Source organism: Strix uralensis, chromosome 4, assembly GCF_047716275.1.
Source record: "Strix uralensis isolate ZFMK-TIS-50842 chromosome 4, bStrUra1, whole genome shotgun sequence".
NCBI classification, from domain to species: Eukaryota; Metazoa; Chordata; class Aves; order Strigiformes; family Strigidae; genus Strix; species Strix uralensis.
In genome coordinates, this window is record NC_133975.1 from 126,015,892 (window position 1) to 126,040,335 (window position 24,444).

Genomic DNA, 24,444 nt, shown 5'->3' on the forward strand with positions numbered 1-24,444 from the left:
GTAACGAAGAGTGTAGATAGTCACCGAGTTCACGTATGCGCTTTATTTTATTGGAAAGATCTTACGTGTGCATGCCGGAATGAGAAATTGCGCTCAAACCTTAGGGAACCCAGGACTACACAATCTTCTTGAAATTTCTAGCCTCTTTTTGTTAATAGTACTTGCTTACTGCACATCGCTAAAAATTTGAGTATAGACTCTGTGGGAGACCAGCCTGGTCTTTGATTCACTACATAGACTATATCTGCCCAAGCAAGTAATTTGATTCAACAGACGTGGATCAATAGATTGAAGTGGGTGGTGCTGAGTCCTCTACATCCATCCACGTAATATGCAGTTCATGTGATGTACTGTGAACTGGGTTTAGTTTGGTTCCCTGGCCTAAAATGTCTGTGCCACGTGTTGTTTGAAGGACCGGTTTTTAGTTCAGCCCCTGATGTTCCCATTAGGAACTGGAGCACTTTAAACGCATGCCTGAAGTGGAGCTCTGGTTTAGTTTCCTCTGAAAGGAAGCACTTCTGCATGCTTAAAACTGTTCTGCGCATTGAGCCACTGGACAATGCGTGGGGGTGATGCTTCAAAACAGAGCTAGTGCTCTGAATCAGCACACACAAATATAGATGCAGCCAGGACAAGTTATCTAGCTGCATAGAGGGTCTGACAGGAGAGCAATTGGGCACTAGCAAGGCAAACCATGGTGTTGACAGGGATGAGGATAACAGGTTAAGCAGATTCAGTGTTTTGCTGGAGATCTTTTATTTTAGGACTAGTAAATTCTGCTAAGAAGATGATAACTTTGAAAATACCCAATCAATGAGATGTTCTTGTGCTATATTTTAAGTAGCTGACCATGGTTCCCTAAATGTTAAAACATAGAGTTTTTTAAGGTGCAGTCAGCTTTATTTTATTGGGCAGGAAGGAAAGTTTGTAAAGTCAAGTCAATCACCTGTATTCAGAGACACAGCTGAGCATAAGCATTTACAGCTCTTTAGCTGAAGGCAGGGACAAAGAGAGGGTGTAGTTATCTGGCTGTTTTCTGCTTTTCTTCAGGAAATTTTCCTCTTTTTGACATTGACTTTCCCTGCTTATTCTCTAGCTCTGCTAGTGGCAGCAAGAATGCATGATTTCCGACGTACTGTAAAAGAGGTCATCAGGGTGGTCAAGGTTTGTGAGTCTACATTAAGGAAAAGGTCAGTGCAGTTTTATTGCTTTTATCTTTCATTTACAGTACTGAAAAGTGGTGTAGTCTAAAATGAATGTAGATCAGAGAAAACCAGGTTCTTTTCCTTTTCAGAAGTGCCAAGAATAAAATAAGTACAACATGTTTTAGCTGGTCATTTTTAAGCACTAACACCTGCCTCTTATGTAAGGCCTCAAATGCTTAGCAAAGATGGTAAGGAGCGCTGTGCCCATTTAACAGGTGAAGAGTTGAAGGCAAAAAAGTGTTGGGTCAGAAGTGTTAGCAGTGTTGTCATGTTCTCAGAGGAAATAATTGATTAATTCTCAAACCTGAGGGTGTACTGTGGGATTTTTTTTTTTCCTTTATCCAGAATACAGTGCTGAAGTCTTGTCCTTTAGCTGTTATTGAACAGAACTTTCCAAAATATTTTGCTGAAATGTTTATTTTTGATAGTATTGCACTAACAATAAATAGAAGACAGTGCAGTGAGTCTAATAAGTTCATTGAAGGGGTCCAAAGTGGAATTATCAGCAGAATGTGAGCCTGAAAGTGGGAATTTCCCGAGTATCATTGGCTTTTATTATTTTTTAAGATCTAGTAGTATTTTTGATATTTTGATGAAGTAAGCAGTCACCCAGTTTCCCTCATTTTAGTTTTGAAAAGTTGTAACATTTTCATTCCCTGTAGGTTCAGTAAAAAATGACCTAACTCTGAAATACCATGCTTTCTGTTGCCCCCAGTTGGAAATTTCTGTACCACCATTATATTCTGAAGTTTGTTCCACCAAGAACTTTAGAAAGCTCCCCTGGTGTCTCTCTTTCTCTCCACCTCACTAAGACCAGCTTAAGCACATCCAGCCTAGACAAATACTTGTTAATCATAGAATGGTTTAGGTTGGAAGGGACCTTAAAGGTCATGTAGTTCCAACCCCCCTGCCACAGGCAGGGACACCTTCCACTAGACCACGTTGATCAAAGCCCCGTCCAACCTGGCCTTGAACACTTGAACACATGAACACATGGAGGGGGCAGCCACAGCTTCTCTGGGCAGCCCGTGCCAGTGTCTCACCACCCTCACAGTCAAGAACTTCTTCCCGATATCTAATCTAAATCTACCCTCTGTCAGTTTAAAGCCATTACCCCTCATCCTATCCCTACACTCTCTGATAAAGAGTCCCTCCCCAGCCTTCCTGTAGCCCCCTTTAGTAGTATCATTTAGGTACTGGAAGGTCTCCCCAGAGCCTTCTCTTCTCCAGGCTGAACAACCCCAACTCTCTCAGCCTGTCCTCACAGGGGAGGTGCTCCAGCCCCCTGGTCATCTCCGTGGCCTCCTCTGGACCCGCTCAAGCAGGCCTGTGTCCTTTCTATGCTGGGGGCCCCAGAGCTGGACACAGCACTGCAGGTGGGGTCTCACAAGAGCAGAGTAGAGAGGGAGAATCCCCTCCCTCGACCTGCTGGCCACACTTCTCTTCATGCAGCCCAGGACACGGTTGGCTTTCTGGTCTGTGAGCGCACATTGCTGGCTCACAGTCAGTTTTCCATCCACTCGTACCCCCAAGCCCTTCTCCTCAGGGCTGCTCTCAATCCACTCCTCGCCCAGCCTGTATTTGTGCTTGGGATTGCCCTGACCCATGTGTAGGACCTTGCACTTGGCCTTGTGGAACTTCATGAGGTTCACACAGTCCCACCTCTCCAGCCTGTCCAGGTCCCTCTGGATGGCACATCCCTTCCCTCCAGCGTGACGACTGCACCACGCAGCTTGGTGTCATCAACGAACTTGCTGAGGGTGCCTCGATCCCACTGTCCATGTTCCCAACAGAGATGTTAAACAGTGCCGGTCCCAGCACTGACCCCTGAGGAATGGCGCTTGTCTCTGCTCTCCACTTGGACATGGAGCCGTTGACCACAACTCTTTGAGTGTGACCATCCAGCCAATTCCTTATCCACCGAGTGGTCCATCTGTCAAATCCATGTCTCTCCAATTTAGAGACAAGGATGTCATGTGGACAGTGTCAGATGCTTTGTACAAGTCCAGGTAGATGACGTCAGTTGCTCTTCCCTTATTCAGCAACACTGTAACCCTGTTGTAGAAGGCCACCAAATTTGTCAGGCACAATTTGCCCTTAGTGAAGCCATGTTGGCTCTTGCTAATCACCTCCTCATTTTCCATGTGCCCTAGCATAGCTTCCAGGAGGATCTGCTCTGTGATCTTGCTGGGCACAGATATGAGATTGGCTATAATAATGTAATATAATAATGTTCACTTCTTAATTGTGTAGAATATTTTTGCCCCAGATCCTCATTTGTGGAACAGGAATGATGATATTTCCCTACCATGCATGGGTGGTATGGGGATAAATTTAAAGTGTTTGAAGTGCTTCAGGATACTACAGCTATAAGGTACAAATGCCGCTTTTTGTCTCTGGTCAACAGGTCATGTGTTTTAGTGTGCATTTTGTATGATTAATGATTTATGCGCCCACAATCTACTTCAGGATGCTTTGGTTAAATAGTTAAAGAGTTTGTTCTTACTCAGAAAATAAGCATAATAAATTAGAGTTGGAAGGAAAATTAATTTGAGCAATTGTTTCAAGTGAAGAAATCTTACTTCAAAATTCATGCTTTGAAATGTTTACTCAAGTCACACACATCAACTATAATGACAGCGTTATTTACTTTGACAGCATAAACGTGACAGCTGAATTATTTTCAGGCAGCTATAATTACAACTGTATTTATCACGAATCTATAAATTTGATTGATGTTTTTCAAATAAGAGCATGTTATATAGTATTTAACGAAGGCAAATAAAAAAAATACCTTTGAATAACTCTTTCTGCACTCCAGTTTTTTCTTCTTTCAAGAATTCTTCTCAAAATGCCATTGAGTAGATGTTGTCTAAATTAATAAGAACTTGTTTCATGTTCTAAAAAATTTCTTTTTTTCTCAGTTTGATGTGCAGTTTTATTTTCATTTAATTATTGCTGCAGTTACTCCGGTTTGTAAAGAGCTACTGCTGCTTTGTGCAGCGTGAAGGTGTTGAGTGCAGTTGGGTGGACACTCATTAATGGATGGTGTTGGATGCTGATGGCTTTGACCTCACAGCTGTTGAAGTGAAACCAAACAGGAGTCCAGATAATGCTGAAACGTCCAACCTGCAGGTTCTGATGCATGGTTTGATGTAGCTCCCAGTTGGCTACGTGGCTCCTGGGGAATCACAGACTGTTGGAAGCTGGATTCGGTTTCGGTGCCGGCGGATTTCCATGGCAGAAATCTGCAAGGGAAGGGGTGGCACCGACATGAGGCGCTTTCTTCCTCTGCCCAGTGGAGGCAGCCCAGCAGCTTGGGAGGGACAGGGCTGTGTTGATCAGTGGCTTGGCTGAGGATGTGGGAGCGAGGCTTTTTAAGAAAGCCCTGCTCGGCTTCCTGTTTTGGGAAGATGCTCAGCAAGGGGTGGCAGCCCTTCCCTAAGAAGGGTACTGTTTCTGATCCTGTGCAGCGCAGCTGATGTGACTGTGTAAAAGGGGATTAGTTCACCCTGTTGTTCATCAGCTGGAGAGCACAAGCCCTACGTGCCTGTAGTCTATCGCCTCTTCCAGTGCTGTGTACTGGAGGAGTAGCTCTTAGGAGAAGGTTCACAAAAATGTGATGTACCTTCAAACGAATGACCTGATCATAAAGGGAATCTGATTTGGAAGGAGAAAGCGACAAAGCATGGCCCATGGACCCTGTCACTCATCGTTGAATCAAGAGTCCTTAATTTAACCATCTGTTTGGTTAAACACCAGTGTGTGTTTGTTTTTAATATATGACTAGGTTTTTGGTAGGATCTTGGTAAGAAAACTTTGTAGTTACTTCACAGGGTCTTCTAGCTTTATTTTTTGAACCACACAATTAAAATGTAAAGCTTGTTGCTGTTGTTGAAAGTGGATGTATTAAATATTAATAAATGCACTGATAATTCTATCTCATTTCCAGTCTAATTGAAATGATATTAACTTCTATATCACTTTATATATTCAAAGTACTGTACAAATATTAACTAATTAGTCAAATTGTTATTTTCTGTGTAATCATCTGTGGAGATAGCAGAAATTAACTTTTAATAAACCCAACCCTTTTATTTAGTTTAATCCTCACATTTGTGCCTGTGTTCAATGCACCTGGCTTTGCTGCTGCCTTTTTAACCTTCACATACTCTGCCCCTTCATCTGTTTATTCACCTATTGTATACTTTCTCTGCATACTAAATTCTGTGTTATCTGCAGTAAGAATAATTTTTGTGATATTTGTCCATTGTGCATTATCTAATACTGTGCGGCCCTTACGCCTGTTTGAAGATCTTAGGCACTTCTTCAATAGAAATAAAAAAACCCCAGCTTATCTTTGTTAACACTTGCATTTTACTTCTTTGGCTTACTCTCTTTATCTTTAAATTGAGCTGCTTTTTACATAGAAAATATTTCTTCTCAGTTCCATAAAGTACTATCTGTTAAAAAACCTATTTGTGATGAACTTCAGAAGAAGTAAAGCTTAACTTAGAAGGAATTGGAATGAAAGGCCAGAATGAGTTTAAAGGGCTCATTTTTGAGGTGAATGTTTTTTCTCACAACAAAATAGCATTTTTGGGGAAGGAAGACAAGACTTGTTATGAAGGAACTCCATTTACCAGTTGGAGATGCTGCAGGGACTTTCGTAAATGGGGTCCTTTGCTCGTGTCCTGGGGACACAGCTACAGCTCTTTCAATGGCTGCACTGGTAATTTTCTGGAAAAATTAAAGATTCATGCATAGAGATAAATGTATTGCCTGCAGCTTTTCTTATTTTCATTTCTGCGATATATAGCTCATATAAACTTCATGTCCAAGCTCCCAGTGCAGTCTCAAGCTGGGTAGATGTCTGTGAGAGCAGGCAAAGCGAGAAGCAAGTCGATAGAGTCCAGAGTCAGGATGGGAAGAGAAGGTAACAGGGACACGTGTAGCTGTGAGGTGGCTGTGAGGTTTCATTTTCCAAAATACCAAAGCCATATCAAGGCCAGGACTGAAGGGAAAGGTGTGAAAGAAGTCTGTGTTCGGCTGTGATCTGAGTAAAGCTGTGCTAAAATCCCGTGAAAGGTATCTGATGAATTAAGTGAGAGCTGTTTACCTAAGCTATTTGAGCATGGAGAAGGGTAGAGGATGCTCAGTATGTCAGTATAAGTGCTCTTTGTTGAGGTGTGGTATGGAGAGAAGCTTTCCGAAAACTGGGAAGGTTACTTCATGTAAGGGAGCTTGTGGTGGTGTCCGCTCTGATCTCAGCTCAACAGCTGTGGAGCTCCTTCGCTGGCTGATGTTGTGATAAGCTAAGAAAGTAAATTGAGAAATATTTTATGTCTCTAGTTAAATAATTTCAAGTGGCTTTTAGATGATTTCTAGAAATCTTTCTAGTATGGTGAGTAAAATGCAACTTGATCCACACGGGTTGGTATTGCATGCCTTTGTAAGTTGGATTGTCTGTTTTAATGAAAAAGGGTTTTATTTTTGAGGAATCCAATTTCACGGGCAATGTTCCTTTCTATAAATCTGACTTCTATACAGCTAGTAAGCTAATACATTAATTAGATTCCTAATATATTTTAGTACTTCATACTTATTTTAAAAATGTCATTTCAAAATTATTTGGTGTCTGTTACTTTTGATACAATAATTAACTTATTAGCACTAACTCAGTCTTAGATCTTGTAAACACTTTTCTCTGTGTTTGACTTTCCTCATCTGAGCGGCTGTTAAGAAATTAAGCAGCATGCTATTTTCTTTTCCAGGAGATCATAGAGGGTTTTTGACAGACCACAACGGAGGAACCATGCTAATGAAACAAAATTTTAAGGAACGCTAAAGCGTTTTGTTTCATTAGCGTGGTGTGAACATTTGAATCAGGGGAAAAAAAAAAAACCAAGAACAAAAAAATTTCAGGTGGTTTAGACTGGTGGACTTCTGGGATGGCCAGGGAGACTTGGTGGGATTATTGGTGGGCTAACCATGTGCACACGTGTTAACCCAAGGTAACCGCATGTGTAAGCATTTGCAGAATCAAGACTTTAAAATTTACGCTAATGAATTTGTGGTAATTTTAAATCTCTGTTTTGGTGTGAGCAAGTAAAAACTAATTCTAAAGGGTGCTTTTATTTAGTACACTAAATCTTTCAAGGTACCCATTCTTTAATACCTAGAAAAACGACAGAGACTTGCCAGCAAATGAGCACCATAAATTATCAGTCACCAATTAATCTGCAGTAAATGACTGTGTGTGTATGCTCTTAGTCCATTGCAAAAAGAGGTGAAATGTATTAATGTAGTACACCATGGAAGTTGTTTAAGTGAAAGTATTTCTCTTTTCAGTTGCATTGGGCTGGGAACACAGACAGACTAATTTAGTACAGCTCAGGTGATAAGCTGTAAGTTGTAAAACCACAGTAACTGCATCGCCTCTGATTTTGTCCTTACCTTTAGTAATGAGATACTCATTCATATAGCCTTTAAAAATACCTTTGTTATATTCCTGCAAGTACATGTAAAATTATATATATGTACAATGATTACTTATAGGGAGATGACACTTCTGTTTATTTGCATACTGGTGGATACTGGGAAACTTTTTAATGTCATGGAGGAAGCATTTAATAATTATTTCTGATACATGTTCTGTATTAAGTATCACTTTTAGGGTATGCGTTTACATACTTCATGCATAAACATTGTGTGGCTTGAAAAAAAATGGGGAGAGAAAGATGATGCAAGACACTGTTAAATTTATAGTATAAAAATAGTGGTGGTTTGCCACATCAGTGTGAATTCTGAACTTCTATGAGTGGGTGTACAGGTTTAGGGTGGTAGGCAGCACTGATGAACATTAAGTTAAACCAGTGGGGATATACTGCAGTATTTTGGTACTTCACCAAGATACAAAAGTAAATCCCTTTCTTTTCCAGAGTTTGCAAATGTTGGAGTTGTCAAATCAGCTGATCTATTACTAGAATATTTGTAACTGATGTGTCAGTTAAGGTTATGTAGATATCATGTAAGTTATTACTTAGGGCTTTAATTGGATTGTAATTTGGGAAAAATCAAGGGAATTTAATTACCACCACCAGTTTATCTTGTAATAAAGTTTTTTTTCATGTATTTCTGCTAACAATATGCCAATATTCAGGTTAGTACTTTTTTTAATCCATTAATAAAATATTTTAAGTACTTTAAAAAGACCTGTCACAACAGGTAGTTTAAAGGCTGACTGCTCATGCTAAATTTCATGTTCACTCTTTAAAAAGACAATTGTCTCTGAAGTTATAATTTGCTTGCCCTTCTGTATAGAAGTCCAGCACAAGATACCTGTGCTTTATGCTACCTGCTTTCTGGAGCTAGATGCTGATTGTGTATATGTAGGAGGACACTGTGGCTCTTCATAAATGGTCTCTGCTTAGAAGTCCCTCTTGGACTTCAAACTTGGACTCCTGAAGCATTTGTGAATTGGAGTCCAGAAGACCTTGTTCTTTTATGTGCTTTGTCGCACCCCACTGCTGTTCAATTAAACATTAAAGCTGAGCAGCTAGCTGCACACAGGAGTCTTTTTTTTTTCCTTGGCTGTAGACTGGATTCATAAGTCTCCACTGGACAGTATCCCTGAAACAAAGTAAAAAAACCAACATTGCTTGTACTTCAAAATGACTGACCCATTTTCCTTTATTGGGAGCTAAATTGTGAACAGAATCAGTTTACTGTTTTGTGCACAAAAGTGCTTTATCAGAAGACGAGGTGTGGTTTTGTCCATAAGCTGATGAAACAAAAGCCGTGGAAATTTTTCTTTGAAAAAAAGGGTTGGAGTTTGGGGCAGATGACACCAAGCTCTGGAAAAACTTTTCTCCCAAAGGAATTTGCTTGAAAGAGTTTGCTGTGAGAAACTGTAAGGGGAGGGTTTATACTGGAAGTTGAATCTTAGCCTGAGCTGTAGTGGTTGCCTCTGCTTTGACTATAAATAGAAAATACTCATCTGCCAAATTTCAATTTTTAGAGCCCTTTTGAATTTGTGCCAAGGAAATAATATCTTAATTTGTATATCTGCTTATTTTCCTCCTTCTGTGCGTAACTTGAAATGGCAACTCTTATTAGATTTTTTTAGATTAAGAGAAGTGCAAAATGAACTTGGATATCATTTTTATGTGGGACTTAAAAAATAGCCTGTAGCTAATTTTTTTTTTTTTCATGAGGGCACTCCCTTGCCCCTGAAATTATTGTGCTTATAATTAAGGTTGCGTCAGTTTTTCTTAGCTGCCAAAGTAAAGTTACCTTGTTTCATGCAGTGTAGACTGCTGCGTGCATCAGTTTGTTGCCTTGGTGGCATGTGTCCAAACACTGGATAAAATTAAAGAAATGTTTAAAAATATGTAGACAGGATATCAGCCAATGTGAAATGTTGAGGCAGGCAAGTGGTTGGCAAATGCAGGTATTTATTTATATCAAGTTAAAGGAGAAACTGTTGAGTGAACAGCTCACTCTCCCACAGAGATGATGCTCAAGCTGTGATCCTGACCATCAGGGATGTTCTTCATTTCAGGAGGAAGGCTAGAGCCTTGTGGTTAAGACTGGCGAGAAGTGAAGAAATTACGTGCTGCTCTAAATTTGGGCTTGCCACCCTGTGCCTACACTGTGACCCTGGCAGCCCTCACCACCGTGTGGTCAGCCCTTGTCCCATTTGGCTTGGATCAGGACTGAGGAGGAGGAGGGCACGGGCACAGGACTAGATGCAGGTGACCGGGTTGGATGGTTGAACCGTGCTGTGCTGTGGGTTTGAACTCCTTGGTAGCACCACCAGCAAACATGACGTGGTTCTGCCCTGTCCTTGTGCACTGAAGGTCTTAGGAGAGACCTGTGCTGCCATTTGAGCTCAGGGCTGAAGCTGGCGCTTGAGCCAGAGCTCATGCCAGCAGTCGTCACCTTGTCTCTCCCATGGGCTAACATCTGGTGGGTGCAGGGTACGTGGCATGAGTCACACGACATGATGGACAAAGAGAGGGACAGACAGAGCCTTGGGTAGTTGCAAGGAGACGTGCTGAAACCCAAGCACGGTCATCTCATCCCAACCTTGCTTCATGAGCGACTGGTTTTGTTACTGGTGTTTTCTACGTGGCTCCGCATGCCCGGAGGTGTTGCTGTTTTGGCTGGGTCTGGGTCTGGCGGCTCATCTCAAACTCAGAGCAAGCATGGGATAAACAAACTAGGCGTCTTTGCCAAAGTGCGTGTTGGCTTTTTACAGTGGGAGGAGAATAATATTTTAATGAGGCGAGACTGGTTGGGAGGAAAAGTCTTGCTGAAGTGGGACTACCTGTGAGTGCATGATTCATACATGGAGAGATGGATGACTGGAATTTAATGATGGTGACTGGGAAGTTCCATGGTCCTAAAATGATACATGGGTTTGGCATTAAGTGGTTCGTGAATTAAAATAATAATAACAGTGCCCTAGCCAGGCTTTCCCTCTATCCTGATAGATGAGGCTTCCTCCTGGAAGGTGGGTAATGCATGCTGGAAGCCCGTTAATGCTGAGAAAGATCTCTAGTCTGTTAATTAAAAGCTGGGTGCCGCTGCTGCCAACAGCATCCTCCTCTCCTTTCCAATTTGATCTGAAAGAGAGGAGGAGGGAGCTGGTCCCTGGCACTCTGAGGGAAGGTTTTGGGCTGTCAGTCACTCTCAAATACATGGCTAATTTGGGGCTTTGTGGAGATGCCTGAACTCCAAAAGCAAGACTAGGTTTCAGAGGCTTTCTTCTTCTCAGCAGCACTAACTCTGGCTGGCGTAGCCGTGCCTGGGCTCAGCATGCTGCTTGCTGTTTTACATAGAGGTGCCCAGCTCTCTGCGTGCATTTTGCAGCAGGAGATGCCACACGTGGCCTGCGGACCGTGCTCCAGGAGCAGGGCACCTCCGAGCAAAGTGTCCTGAAGTTACAGCATGCCTACATCTCTTTCTTTGGGCTGTCTTGTCTTGCTCCTCAGTTCATAAAAAAAGAAAGACAGGTACTAATGAGGCTATAGGGAGAGAGTGTGGCCCTGTGCTATTGGCTTTGACCCTGGAGTTGGTTGGAAACTGAATTTCTGTCCTAGAGAAAATTCCTTCTTCAGAAGGAGCTTTGTTGCAACCAGTGGTAGAGGAGAAAACCACGACTTGAGTTTAGGGGGGGAGAAATACTGAAAGGTCCTGTGCTGGGAGTACTGAATCACCATTTTTAGTTTCCTAGCTTTGCAGATGGAAGCTGTTGTCAGCTTTGCTTCCTATGGAAGATGGGAATATTCCAGTGAAGCAGCTGCAGACCCATCATTGCCATTTTCCCATGGAAAATGTTGATATTATTAAAAGGGCACTTTCCGTCAGGAAAGCATTCTGCCAGACATTTCCTGACCTGGCTTTGTACTTAACCTTTTGTCTCACTTTCTCCATCTGTAAAATGGATGTGCTCATTGTCAACCACCTGTATAAAATGCTGAAATTTGTGGATGAAGTTTTGACAACGCAGTGTCATTTAAGATTGTGTTCCTTTGAAAGATTCCCCATGGAGCTAGTCCTATCTCTCACATAAGTAGGAACTTTTAAAATGCAAACATTAAACAAATAAAAAGTATATAGTAAAATTACATGCATTCATCTGTCCATCTGTGCAATGTGCAGATGATCCCTTTATTTTCCTACTGCTCCTGTGTGTCACGGGAAGATTGCTTCTTGTCCCTCTTCCCATCTGCTGAAGATATGTTACTTTAACATTTGCTTTGCACAAATTAATTATGCTAACATATCAGGAATATTTTTGAGCATATTCCTAAACTATGATGGCAGATATTTTAGTTTGTGAGTCTGTTTTGTTGTTGCTGTTGATAGCAAAAACAATGAGACAGGAGGAATGAGCTGCGTTTCTCCTCTTAGTTTTGTCAGTCTATACTTAATTGCCCATAGGGGCAGCGGTATTTCTGTTCAGTCTTTGTTCATCAAAAAAAGTGTGTGTTACATAGTCTAATAAATCAAAAGCTAATTTGTGATATGAAAAGATACTTTCTTTGCAGCACATAAAACAATTAGTATCACTTCAGTTTTAATGTAGTCTGTATTTGAGCCAGAGTTTCTAGGGTTGACATGTTTATTCTGTAACATAGCAGTTTGACACATTTTGTTACATTTAAAGGAGTTCTTAAAGATGTTATGGTAATGTGCTGTATGCTTTGGTAGGTTGACAGAATTTGAAGATACACCAACAAGTCAGCTAACCATAGATGAGTTTATGAAGATTGACTTGGAAGAAGAATGTGATCCTCCTTCATTTACAGCTGGTCAAAAAAAGTTGAAGATACAGCAGGTGAATTCTGAATTGGATGTTCTCTGTATTTTTTTCCTCTCTCCTCCCTCTGTATATTCCTTTTTGAATCAGTTAATACCGAATCCTAACTGACCAGCCTTTGATAAGGTTTAGTTACATTTATTTTGAGGTTCGTAAGAGAAGGGTGAGTATTAGTGCATATGATACCCATTAACTAAATGATATTTTTTTGTTTTACTGGCAAAGGGATAGCTTCTTGGTTAAAAAAAAAAAAAAATATATATATATATATAAAAGTTTTTCTCCTATATAATTTTTACTCACTCCTCCAGAGAGACATGCTTTTTCAGATATGTAGCTTCAAATGTAGCTTTAAACATCCCCTGATGAGAGATCGAAGTATGTCTACCATCTTAGCCAGCCTCTGCGGGAAGTACAGAGTCACTGCTCTTGTTAGTGCAGATCAGGATGTCTGGGTGGCTGAGTAAACGAGCACCAGCTGAGCTTCTGTGTTTTGCAGGCCACCAGTGGTTGGTGATTAGCCCACAACTTCTGTATTGTAGATGAGGGCTCATCACACTCTGCCCAGATGCTCCCCCTTTTGCAAGCTGATGCAGTTACACTATGCATTGTTATTCCTTTATGCTTGCTTCCCTTCTTGTGCTTTGACCTCTTACCGAAGCATCAAATCTTTTTGTCCTTACAAAACTGGAGGGTCTCATGTGACAAGTTAAGCTGAGCTTGGGGCATGGAGGTCTTGTTTAGCTGTCCTAATGTCTGTGCTTCTCTTTTATATGCTGTATGCACTCTTCCACCCTGGCTAGCAAGAATCAGGGTTGCAAAGGTGTAAGTTTGTAATTGGATCAGAAACCCTGCACTGTTTTTAAGGTGATACCCGTGGTCAGGAAAAGTGCCATTACATGTAACTTTTTTTAAAACACATATGAAAACAATAAGCCAATTACTTTAATGAGACTGCTGGGTTTTTGTGTGGTACAACACCTGCTTCCACAGAGATTAGTTCTCATGTGGCTTAATTTCTTTACAAAGCATGAGCTAAAGCTGGCACCAGAGGAGAAGATTTTACTACTGTCATAGCTAATTCCTACATTATTAGTTTTTCAGGGTTTTTGTTTTTACTGTCCTAAATATGCTATCATTTAAAGGTCTGTAGGTGTGTTTATGATGCTCTCAAGAGCCTGGCAGGTGCTGTAGGTCAGTACTTCACTCCGCCACTGCGTGTGCTACGTCTGGCCCAGGCACTGCAATTTCAGCACTGTCCTTGCGCTTGCTCACATCTACAGGCACAGCCATAGAGTCTGACTGCTGAAGAATGGGGCCTTTTATTTGCAGCTTGCCAGAGTGAAGGTTCCTTTTGAAGTATAGAGATGGGTGAGATAACATTTGAAATCAGTCAGGATTTTGAAACTTGTCTGTCTTACCTGTGTCAGACAGGTAATTTACTACAAAGTAATTTGAGTTGGGATTCGAAACCTGCTTATTGCTTTTAAAATACCCTATCATTCTCTGTCTCGATATACAGTTCACAAACACTACAAAGTTGGGGGGTTCTTTTAGTAATTTCCCATTTATTTTGTTTATTTTCGTTTCAGCTTGAGAAGGCGCTATCTAAAAAGCTGGAAGATTTTGAAGGTATGAATTGTTTTTAGTGTAACATATCACTCATTTGATCAAAATTACATCAGCGATTGCTGAGTTTTATTTTTATTTCATCACCACAGGTGAAATATCGAGCTATCAGGATGAAATAGAGATTGAATTAGAAAACAGTAGACCAAAAGCAAAAGGCGTATTTGCAAATTTCACTAAAGATGGTAAGTCTATAAAGTCTTGTGACTACTTAAATCGTAACGAGTTCAGATCTTGCAGGCAGTTTTAAGTGTATGAACTTTATTGTGATAAATGTGATCATATATATGCTTGCATAGTACAAGATCTCTATTGCATTGGGATTCTCTCTGCCAATTAGTTGGTTCATATATTGGTCTTCAAAACAACTACATTGTTCATTACAATTACAGTTTGTTAATGATTTCAGTTGTTTTTCTTTCCTGGTGCAGTATAAGCTTGGCATTGGCACCTGAGAATGTTCCTTTTCATCACTGAAAGTGCAGTGGACCAGTATGTAGACCCTTCTGTCACCGAATCCCCCAGCTGACTAAGTGATACGCGAGGGCTTTGTGCAGGTTGAACTGGCTATTTTTCATTTGTAATTGTATCAGTAAGTACCTGGCTTCTCTCACAAAGGCCTGTTACCTGCCATAATTTGCTAACACAATACTTCTATTTTAAATGATGGCTATATTCACAAAAATACATTTTAATAGCCAAGGTAAAGAATTTGAAGGGCATCTGGAAACTATGTATTCATACATTGGACTAAAATACTGTGTATTCCTTCTACAGATTTTCTCTAAAGATTTTTATTCTTTAAGTGAGTGCCACTCTATTTAGTTTCTGTAACAGATGGTATGCAATGATCTGTTGGGGTTTTTCTACCCTTACAGATTCTATAGACGATAATACCTCTAGCATATTTGGAGAGGAGGAGGCAGAAGATGAGGAACTGGAAGCAGCTGCTAATCACTTAAACAAGGACTTCTATAATGAACTTCATGAGAAGGATAGGTTAAAAAAAAATGAAGATGGGGAATGCAAAAATGGAAGTGAAGTCCTTGTAAGACCACCTGCGCTGGAATCCTTGCTTGGCCCGCTCCCCACTGCAGCTAGTCTTGGCATAACAGAGTCCATAAAAGAGTGCATATCCGCCAAGGACCGAGAGCCTGGTGAGTAGGAGATCAGCTCAGAGTGGAAACTGGACACATGCAGCCAGTTGTGGATTTACTGTGTAATTTCTATGTATCTTGCTGGTTAGTGTGGTAGCAATTCCATGAATCACTGTAACGTTGAGGTACAGGAGCTGTGAGGCTGGATGGGACCAGTGGTCTTGGTTGTTGATATTGGTCGTTGGCATCTGCTCTTCAGCAAGCTGCAGGAATATCTGAAGTGCCTAATTATTTTCTGAAGCCTGAGAATGTGCATCTCTTAGTTGTGTAGATTTGCAGTCATATGATAGCTGATGGGCATATTTCAAGCCGTGCAGTCTCAATCAGGAAATTGGAGGAAGCAGATTCCTGTAAATATGACTGGGAATTAAAACCAAAGTATGAGAATTTTAGATCAAGGCAGACTTTCTCAGGAGGCAGTTTACTGGAGTCAGAGATGATGCAGTCTGTCTCTCTGATGGCGAATCTTTGCAAATGGCAAATATTTAATACATTTGTAAGAGGAAATAACTGGTCTTTGGTGTGTGTTTTGGTGGTTTTGCTCCATTTTTCTTAAAACTCCCAGATCTGTCTGTAACATATAGCTCTGTATAGTACAGTGGGAGCAGGACTGATCAACTAAGGAAGCCAATTTTGCCAGAGTCATTAAGGCAACCAGTCGTCCAGGCAGGTTTGTTTGCTTTTTCTTACGTGTGTTTGAGCTTTATGGAGATGGCATTTTTTTTTAATTCCCTTCGCATCTTAATAACTCCGAGAATGGAACATATCTAAAGGGCACTTACTCTTTTCTTTATCGCAGTTAATTTTTCCATTATAAGACACACCTGTCCAAATCTGTTTTGTCACCTTACTTGGGGGTTGATGCTGCAGAACGTTTTCTTATCCAGACTGTTCTGATGCTAATTTCTGTTCAACAGCACCTACTTATAAAAAGGTATTCCCTGCCTCAATAGATGAACTGAATGCATTCAGATTCTTATTATGTTACTGTTTGCTTTCCAGAAATGTAGCAGGATGATCTCACGTTTGTATTTTGTACAAACGAAATCGTATAGAAACAGTTGAGTGGTTTTGGTTTTGTTTTTAATTACAATTAAGAAAATGGATGGTTCGTGGCTCATCTTTCTCCTGGAAATCAGTGGTTCATGTCAAAGAGAGGTCAGTAATGGCTAGAAGCTGTTGTTGTCTGGTTAGCCAATGACCTGTAAAAATGAGTTCCCAGTGATGGACGTTTCTCAGCTGGTATTGCTATTGACCATTTTAATGGACAGGCTGAGGACCGAGTTTAAAGATGAAACTAAGCTGGTATAGCCAGCTATGTTTCTCTGAGTCGGGCTTCAGGCAGGTGGGCAGGAGAGTGCATCACTGCTCATGCTGTGGCTTGTCTGCGTTTGGTGTTTGTTTTCTCTCAAAAGTGGAGGATGTGCCAAATGAACTGAACTTCAAAACCAAATAGGTTTCAGTATGTTCAATCTCTTTTAATGCATCTGAGAAATCATTGTGGGTGTTTGAACAAGTACTTATTTTCTTAAGATGTTGTGAAGCTCATATGCCAAATTACTGTTTTGGTTTTATTTTGATTGTAGATCCTGCCCCAAACTTTTTTTTTTTTTCCCCCCCCAGTTACTCTGCTAATTTATTTTAATCATTTAGAAGTTTCATGTTAAGTCAGATTCACTTTGGTTATGTCTGTACTGCAGGGTAGTTGTGCTGGGGTGTGGTTCCCAGTCCCTGAGCCCTTGTCACGTGGTGTCTGCGTGGTGTGGCCGCATCATGGTGTGCGTGTGCATCATCCCCCTGAGGACGTGGTTTCCTTCAGGAAGTCATCTGGGTTCAGGAGCAGTAATGGGGCCTCGATGTGTTTTGGATGGTCAGGAACCAGGTCTAGCACACAGGCTGGGAAGTACACCTGGCTTACAGCTGGCACGTTATTATGCAGAATAAAGAAAACCTTTTGTTAAGATGCCTCCCTTTGGTCACCTGTGCATCTTGGCTCTGAACCCTGATGAAAACCAGCATAGATGTTTCTGTCACCTCAGGCAGTGGTGTCTTGAGTTCTGCCTCATAGCTCTGGGAAATCTGGGACAGATTTGTACCTGGATGTAGTATCTTCTTCTATCAGGCCAACTGGTATACTTGTAAAAATTAGACAATTTCCAGGTTTCTTCCAGGGCCCTTCTTCAAGTCTGAAGAAGAAACGGCAGTTTTCAAAACTAAATACAGGATGAGAGCAGTTGTTCAGTTTGATCCAAGATGGAACAATTATAGATCATCTTGAAACAAAAGTAGTTGGTACCTGTGGAGGGAAGAGGGAAAGATATTTATCCTGTGTATTTGAACTCAGTTTAGTGCAAATTATATTGTCAATATCAGCTGGCCATAGGTTTGCTATAGTATTTCATGCTCCAACATGAACATTCAAAGTCTGTGGAGAAAGTAGAGAGTCGTCATAACATTGCACCGTTAAGGTGATGTTTTGTTTCTTCTTCACAGCTGTGTAAGTCATAAACCAGGAACCTTTCCCTTCCCTCAGCCCTCTCCAACCCTGAGTCATCTTCCACTGTGAGGACCATCTGGGTCAGGTTGGTCTGGAGACCTTCGTCAGGATGATTTTGTATCTCCTACTGGGCTCCACATGTGGTTGGATGGGTGTATTACATCTGGTCAGTGCAGCGGTTGGGAACAGCATGCCTGGTGCTATGTGGTGAGGATTCCCAGCAAACCCTCATGGTGATACACTGCGTCATTGGGCCGGTGGCTCTTGAATAGGAGCTCAGCAAGCAGGTGTGGTATGTGCAGTGTTTGGCCTCCTTAAATGCAGGGTGTCTCCTCTCCTCTCTCTAATGATCTCTCTTCCTCAAAAAAACCTCAGCTGTAGGTACCTTCTACAAAGGCTTTTCATTTGGCTTTTACATGTGGTAATTCAGTTTATAATTGCTTACATCAGCTGCTTTGGGAAATCTTCCACCTTTGTGCCATGGGGGCTGCAGCAACAGCAGCGGGTTTCTCACAAACTGCTTATGCAGATAAGACTTAGGTGCAGAGCCCGAGTGTTAGAAAAATTTAGTGTATTTTTGCTCCACTTAAAATTGGTATTTGAGCAGTGTGAGCTTGTCTATATGAATGTTTTATGGAAAGCATAGTATTTTAGCAAATTTGCATTACAAAGAGAGCATGTAAGGTACCGGGTTAATGAGTCTGAGGCAGTAATGTGCTTAGAATAAACACTACATTTGACTGGGTTTTTCCTACAAAGTACATTAATTTGCAGAGGCATTTAAGCTGAAATCTGTTTTGAGTCTTGGCAAACTGCTTCTTTCTAATTCTTCATGATAAAAGTGCTTTATAGTGAGATCTCAGTTTCAGAAATGGAGGTTGGGTACATCATTCTGTCCATTTTCCTGGCTGTGCAGCATCCCAGCATCCTCTCCACATTCTACATGCTATTTCTGGTTCTGCAGTTCCTCAAAACAAGTCACCGTTTCCTTCAGGAGACTGCCACAGTCAAATATCATGGACTTTGTTCTCAAGAAATAACATTGTTTGGTGTAAAATTTCCCTTTGCAATTTATTTTTATGTCCCTTTTATACTACTTCAAATAATTTATCATCTTTCTTGGTGTTTCTGTCCTTCTAATGTTTGCTGGCTGTCACCCTGTCATTCCCATGTCACACTGCTAGGCTGTACACTGCCAGTTCATCTCTTCATGCCACATAAATCCAAAGTTGTAAACTTAATTCTGGGCCAGGGCTAAAAGTGAGAAAGGTCTGATAATAACAGAGATAAAGGTAAAATACAGGGTGTAAGTTACCAACTGACTTTATATAACTTCCCCTTCGTAATCTAGGTAGTGTTTGAGACCTGATTTAGTTTTTGTTTTGAATCAAAATTCACATGTAGTCATTTAGGGCAGCAGTTTCAAATAATGTATGTGAAGTGGGTGGTAACACGCTCCTGCACGTCCTCATGAAAATGAGCGGCTTTTGCAGTGAGGATTCACTGTGCATGTACCATCTTGTGTTTGGTTAGGCACCCAGCTAACTGCATTTGCTGCTAATTTCACAAAGAATACATAACAAGGGTTTTGTGCTTGTTCACAATTAATAGTTTGCTCATTTATTGCTCCTTGTATTTATGCCTCCATTACTGCTGCAGGCATAATCTGACATGGGCTGAGGTTGAAAGATGTTACCATTGATTTTGGTGGGTGTTAAAGACCCCATGCAGACAGTGTTCATTGATCGAATAGTTGTTGTCCCTGTGTACCAGCGCTTTTCAATTTCTTATTCAAGGAGGATGTGAGAAGTGGCTAAAGATGAAGTTATACGAGACAGGGATGAGCTCATCCTCCAGGGTCTTACTCTTTTCCTTCGGATTTCATCCCCCACAGCTCCTGCTTCATACAGTGTTCTGCCCTTGGGGCTTCCCTGATCCCTCCATGAGCAGACTCATCTCCTTCACCCAGCAAGGAAAAATGCATGTGTGTATGACCCCCTCCTTTTTTTTTTTGGCATCAGCAGATGACCAGTGCCAGCAGCACTGCAGCCAGGGAAGCTTGCAGAAACGTGACATTTCTAGCAGGGTCTGAGCTGCTGTGGAAGGATGCTTAGGGGCCCGCAGGCTGAAAACAGTTGGAGAATGGCTGTTGGTGGCTGTGTGTGCCAAGGAGAGTTGTTCACCCCGTCCGGGATCCCAACCTGGATTATGGCATGACGGGGGGCAGGCTCACTGCTCTCGCCATTGCTACTCCATCAACAGATGGGTGTTGACACCCTCTGTGTGCTGGTTTCTTCTTCTAGTATCCTCCTTTCTTCCTCAGATTTTGTCTGAGTACATCAGTGCCAACTGTTTGAAAATATATAAAGTATACAAAAAGATATAATTAGTAATTATGGAGAACATTGTGAAGCCCTATTAAATCATAATTACTGCATACATGAGAAATAAAGCTGCTGAGTTTAGTGCTAATTGTGTTACGTATGCAAAGTACACTTGGTCATCAGTGCGAGTGTGTGTCCCCACCCTGATCACTCTTCTTCTGACTCCAGCTTCAACGCTGCAGTTGCTTTCGTGGTTTTAAGCCCCGTTTGTGGAAATGGGCACTGTCTGTGGCCTGCCTGGTGCCACTTTCTTTGTGTGATGCCTTCAGAGCACTTTGAGGGTTTGATCTTTGTCTCCATGTGCTGTTTGCTCGTTGGAAAATATTTTCTGTGGCCGGACTAGCTCCTTCCCAATTTTGAGATCTAACCAATAAAAACTTTGGTACAAGCTAATCTTTCTAGTCTAGCCTCTCCATGCCTATGTTTGGCAGTCTTGATAGACTGTATCCCTGATTGAGCCTTCATTATGCTGTTAATGAGATGTGAAGAGCTTGCTACAGCCAGCATGGTAATAGGAGACCACCAGCTGCTTTGAATGCAGTTTTTTGATACCTGAAGTCTTGGATATGAATTACATATGGCATGATTTTCTTACTTGACTATGTATGTCACTCACACACGAGTATTGCGTGTGTATGTGTTACTGTAAAATCTGTGTACACTTTTTTCATGCAGGATCTTTGCATTTCATTAAAGGATAGGAATGCTATAAACTAGTTCCATATTCGTGCCGTTAGTAACTAGGAAGGTTAAGGGATGAAAACTAATCATATAGTTTGGCTGAAAGTTTTCCAAACAAATTTAGAGAGTAGTTTTGGAGAGAAACCTGCAGCTTGTTAGAGCCATCAGGGAGATAAATTTGAGTGAAAGCATAAGCTGAATCATGTGAATACAATTTTAGAACATTTGTGGATGTTTTAGGAATTTTCCAAAGGATTGGTTTATCAGTACAGACACTCCTTATTGGAAAATGTATGTAATTTTTTTCAGAAATCTTGGTCAAAAAGAGCTGCCCCAGAGTAGTGGGTGCTGTGGTCAGGAGAAGGTACTGGAGAGTAGGGTTCGGGTTCCTGAGCTGAGCAGAGCAGACCCATCTCTTAAACCTTACTTGGCCATGTTCCATGTGAATGAATGCCCTTAGCCCCTGGCTGACCAGCCTGGCTGTCCTGTTGCCCCGAGTGTTTCAGGGGAGGAAGTCTCTTTATGCCCTCGTCCTCCTCCTCGTCCTCCTCCTCGTCCTCCTCCTCGTCCTCCTCCTCGTCCTCCTCCTCGTCCTCCTCCTCGTCCTCCTCCTCGTCCTCCTCCTCGTCCTCCTCCTCGTCCTCCTCCTCGTCCTCCTCCTCGTCCTCCTCCTCGTCCTCCTCCTCGTCCTCCTCCTCGTCCTCCTCCTCGTCCTCCTCCTCGTCCTCCTCCTCGTCCTCCTCCTCGTCCTCCTCCTCGTCCTCCTCCTCGTCCTCCTCCTCGTCCTCCTCCTCGTCCTCCTCCTCGTCCTCCTCCTCGTCCTCCTCCTCGTCCTCCTCCTCGTCCTCCTCCTCGTCCTCCTCCTCGTCCTCCTCCTCGTCCTCCTCCTCGTCCTCCTCCTCGTCCTCCTCCTCGTCCTCCTCCTCGTCCTCCTCCTCGTCCTCCTCCTCGTCCTCCTCCTCGTCCTCCTCCTCGTCCTCCTCCTCGTCCTCCTCCTCGTCCTCCTCCTCGTCCTCCTCCTCGTCCTCCTCCTCGTCCTCCTCCTCGTCCTCCTCCTCGTCCTCCTCCTCGTCCTCCTCCTCGTCCTCCTCCTCGTCCTCCTCCTCGTCCTCCTCCTCGTCCTCCTCCTCGTCCTCCTCCTCGTCCTCCTCCTCGTCCTCCTCCTCGTCCTCCTCCTCGTCCTCCTCCTCGTCCTCCTCCTCGTCCTCCTCCTCGTCCTCCTCCTCGTCCTCCTCCTCGTCCTCCTCCTCGTCCTCCTCCTCGTCCTCCTCCTCGTCCTCCTCCTCGTCCTCCTCCTCGTCCTCCTCCTCGTCCTCCTCCTCGTCCTCCTCCTCGTCCTCCTCCTCGTCCTCCTCCTCGTCCTCCTCCTCGTCCTCCTCCTCGTCCTCCTCCTCGTCCTCCTCCTCGTCCTCCTCCTCGTCCTCCTCCTCGTCCTCCTCCTCGTCCTCCTCCTCGTCCTCCTCCTCGTCCTCCTCCTCGTCCTCCTCCTCGTCCTCCTCCTCGTCCTCCTCCTCGTCCTCCTCCTCGTCCTCCTCCTCGTCCTCCTCCTCGTCCTCCTCCTCGTCCTCCTCCTCGTCCTCCTCCTCGTCCTCCTCCTCGTCCTCCTCCTCGTCCTCCTCCTCGTCCTCCTCCTCGTCCTCCTCCTCGTCCTCCTCCTCGTCCTCCTCCTCGTCCTCCTCCTCGTCCTCCTCCTTTTTTCTTATTTTTTGTTTCATAAAATTCTAGTCTGAAACGGGAAATGTATTTAATCTGTAAAAACTTTTCCTGGCTTGGATTTTTTTTTTTGCCTGACTCCTGCCTCATCCTGATGCCTGAGTGGCAGTGGGCAACGTCTCTTTTCTGTCTTTAATTCCTCCAATAAAAGCATGACGGAAAATCAGCTTTATTTTCAATTTGAGAAGTGTAAAAGCCTTACATTGCTCTTTAATGAGGCTAACCAGCCGCTTAAGGCCTCATCCTCTCTTGCTTGAGGAAAAAAAGGCAAAAAAGCTGCTATCTCCTCTCTTGCTGCTTCAGCTGGCTGCTGGCTGCAGGCTCTTTGGAGAAGGATGTGGCAGCAGGGCTGTGTCTCCAGTTCAGAGATGTGCAGCTGGGAGAAGAGGTGGAACATACTGAACCGGGGATCTGGTACATCATTCTATGTGTTGATATTTGACACACGTGTGCTGCTGCATCGATACTACTTTTTAATGGAGCGAGGTAGAAGCAATCAGCCCGAGCAGGTTTTTATGCATTGTTTTCCCTTGCATTGAGGAGAAGTCCAGGTCTGCTGACATTTGCTCTTTCTAGGCTTAGGCTTAGGGAGGTGGAAATGTCCAGGAGCACAGACCTGGGCAAGCAGGGAGAAGACGAGAAGCTCAGCAGGGGCTTTAGAAATGGTCCTTTCCCCACACCTAAATAGCAGAATTACGAAAACAGTCATTCCCCAAACACTAATGGAGGGTTGTGTTTCATGGTTGACTTAAGATGTTTTGGCATTTGTAGGCACCAATCTAAGGTTTTCCTTCTGTTGGGGCTTCTTTTCAAGGTTTTCTCCTGTCTGCACTCCCTAGCATCTGAAAAGATGCTGGTTCTCTGTGTGGGAGATACTTTCAGGGACATTTATAATTGCTCTGGTCTTTCTGGGAGCTGATTCTCAAGTAACCTCTGAAAACATAACCATCTAAAGGATCACTGCCCCACTCCTAAATCATTGTTGAAATAGGCTGCGGATTAAAACAAGACTCATAGAGGTAGTGTTGGGGGTGACGATGCAGACACCTACAGGCACACAGGAAACCTGACTAAAAAACCTGAATAACTCCCTGCTATTATGAGAATTATATGATACTTCCTTTTCTGCGCCTGCCAGAATTTGAGCCAATTAAATGCTCGCAGTTATTTGGTTAGGTGGCCAGTTTGCAGAAGAAATGCATATTCCTGCCCTGCCCTTCTGCTAAAAAGCAAGAAAAGTCTTTCACCAAAAAACTCAACTGAAAACTGAAATTGTTCATTAGAGAGCTGCGGAAAGTGAAATACGTGGAGGCTACAGAGAGGATGCTAAATTTGCATGGAAAGCTAACTGCTCGGGAGGATGTTATCTGAGCAATTCATCACAGTATCTGAAATGTCAGGAATGGAGGCCTGGGTTCAGTTCAGGGAGTCTTCATAGTCTCAGTTGTTATTGAGAATAAAGACTTATTAACCTAGGTCAAGGAGCTACGAAACGTGCCCTTGGAAGAAGGAAATACAGTACAGACAGATGTGCGACACTTGGCTACTTTGGGTTTAATATGATGATATAAATTCATGTGCAGTGCTGTGGTGGATCCTGACCACTTCGCATTTGTCTTGCATCTTCTGAAAAAGCTAAAATAATCCTCCATTTAGTACTTTATTTTCTTGCGGTACAGGTTTGGCTGGTAAAGACAATACCTGCAAACTGAAAATCCACAAAAGTAAACCCTTGAAATGGAATGCCACTTCTGCAGGGTTTTAATATTTTTGTGTAGCGGTGTGTTGTTTTACTTCTGTTCAGTAGCTTTGAATTTAGTCTGAAAAATTAATTTCTACATCCTCTTAA

At 42.6% G+C, this 24,444-nt stretch overlaps 1 protein-coding gene across 3 annotated transcripts in view; it reads left to right on the forward strand.

Annotated features, from left to right (window-relative positions):
• BRF1 (BRF1 general transcription factor IIIB subunit) overlaps positions 1-24,444 on the forward strand; it is a 181,262-nt gene that overhangs the window by 92,181 nt on the left and 64,637 nt on the right. For all 3 annotated transcript variants that reach the window (XM_074869047.1, XM_074869049.1, XM_074869050.1), the window contains 5 exons: positions 1,097-1,190; positions 12,426-12,552; positions 14,127-14,166; positions 14,256-14,348; positions 15,042-15,320. In XM_074869047.1, coding sequence (XP_074725148.1) covers positions 1,097-1,190; positions 12,426-12,552; positions 14,127-14,166; positions 14,256-14,348; positions 15,042-15,320 — 633 coding nt within the window. The remainder of the gene's footprint in view (positions 1-1,096; positions 1,191-12,425; positions 12,553-14,126; positions 14,167-14,255; positions 14,349-15,041; positions 15,321-24,444) is intronic.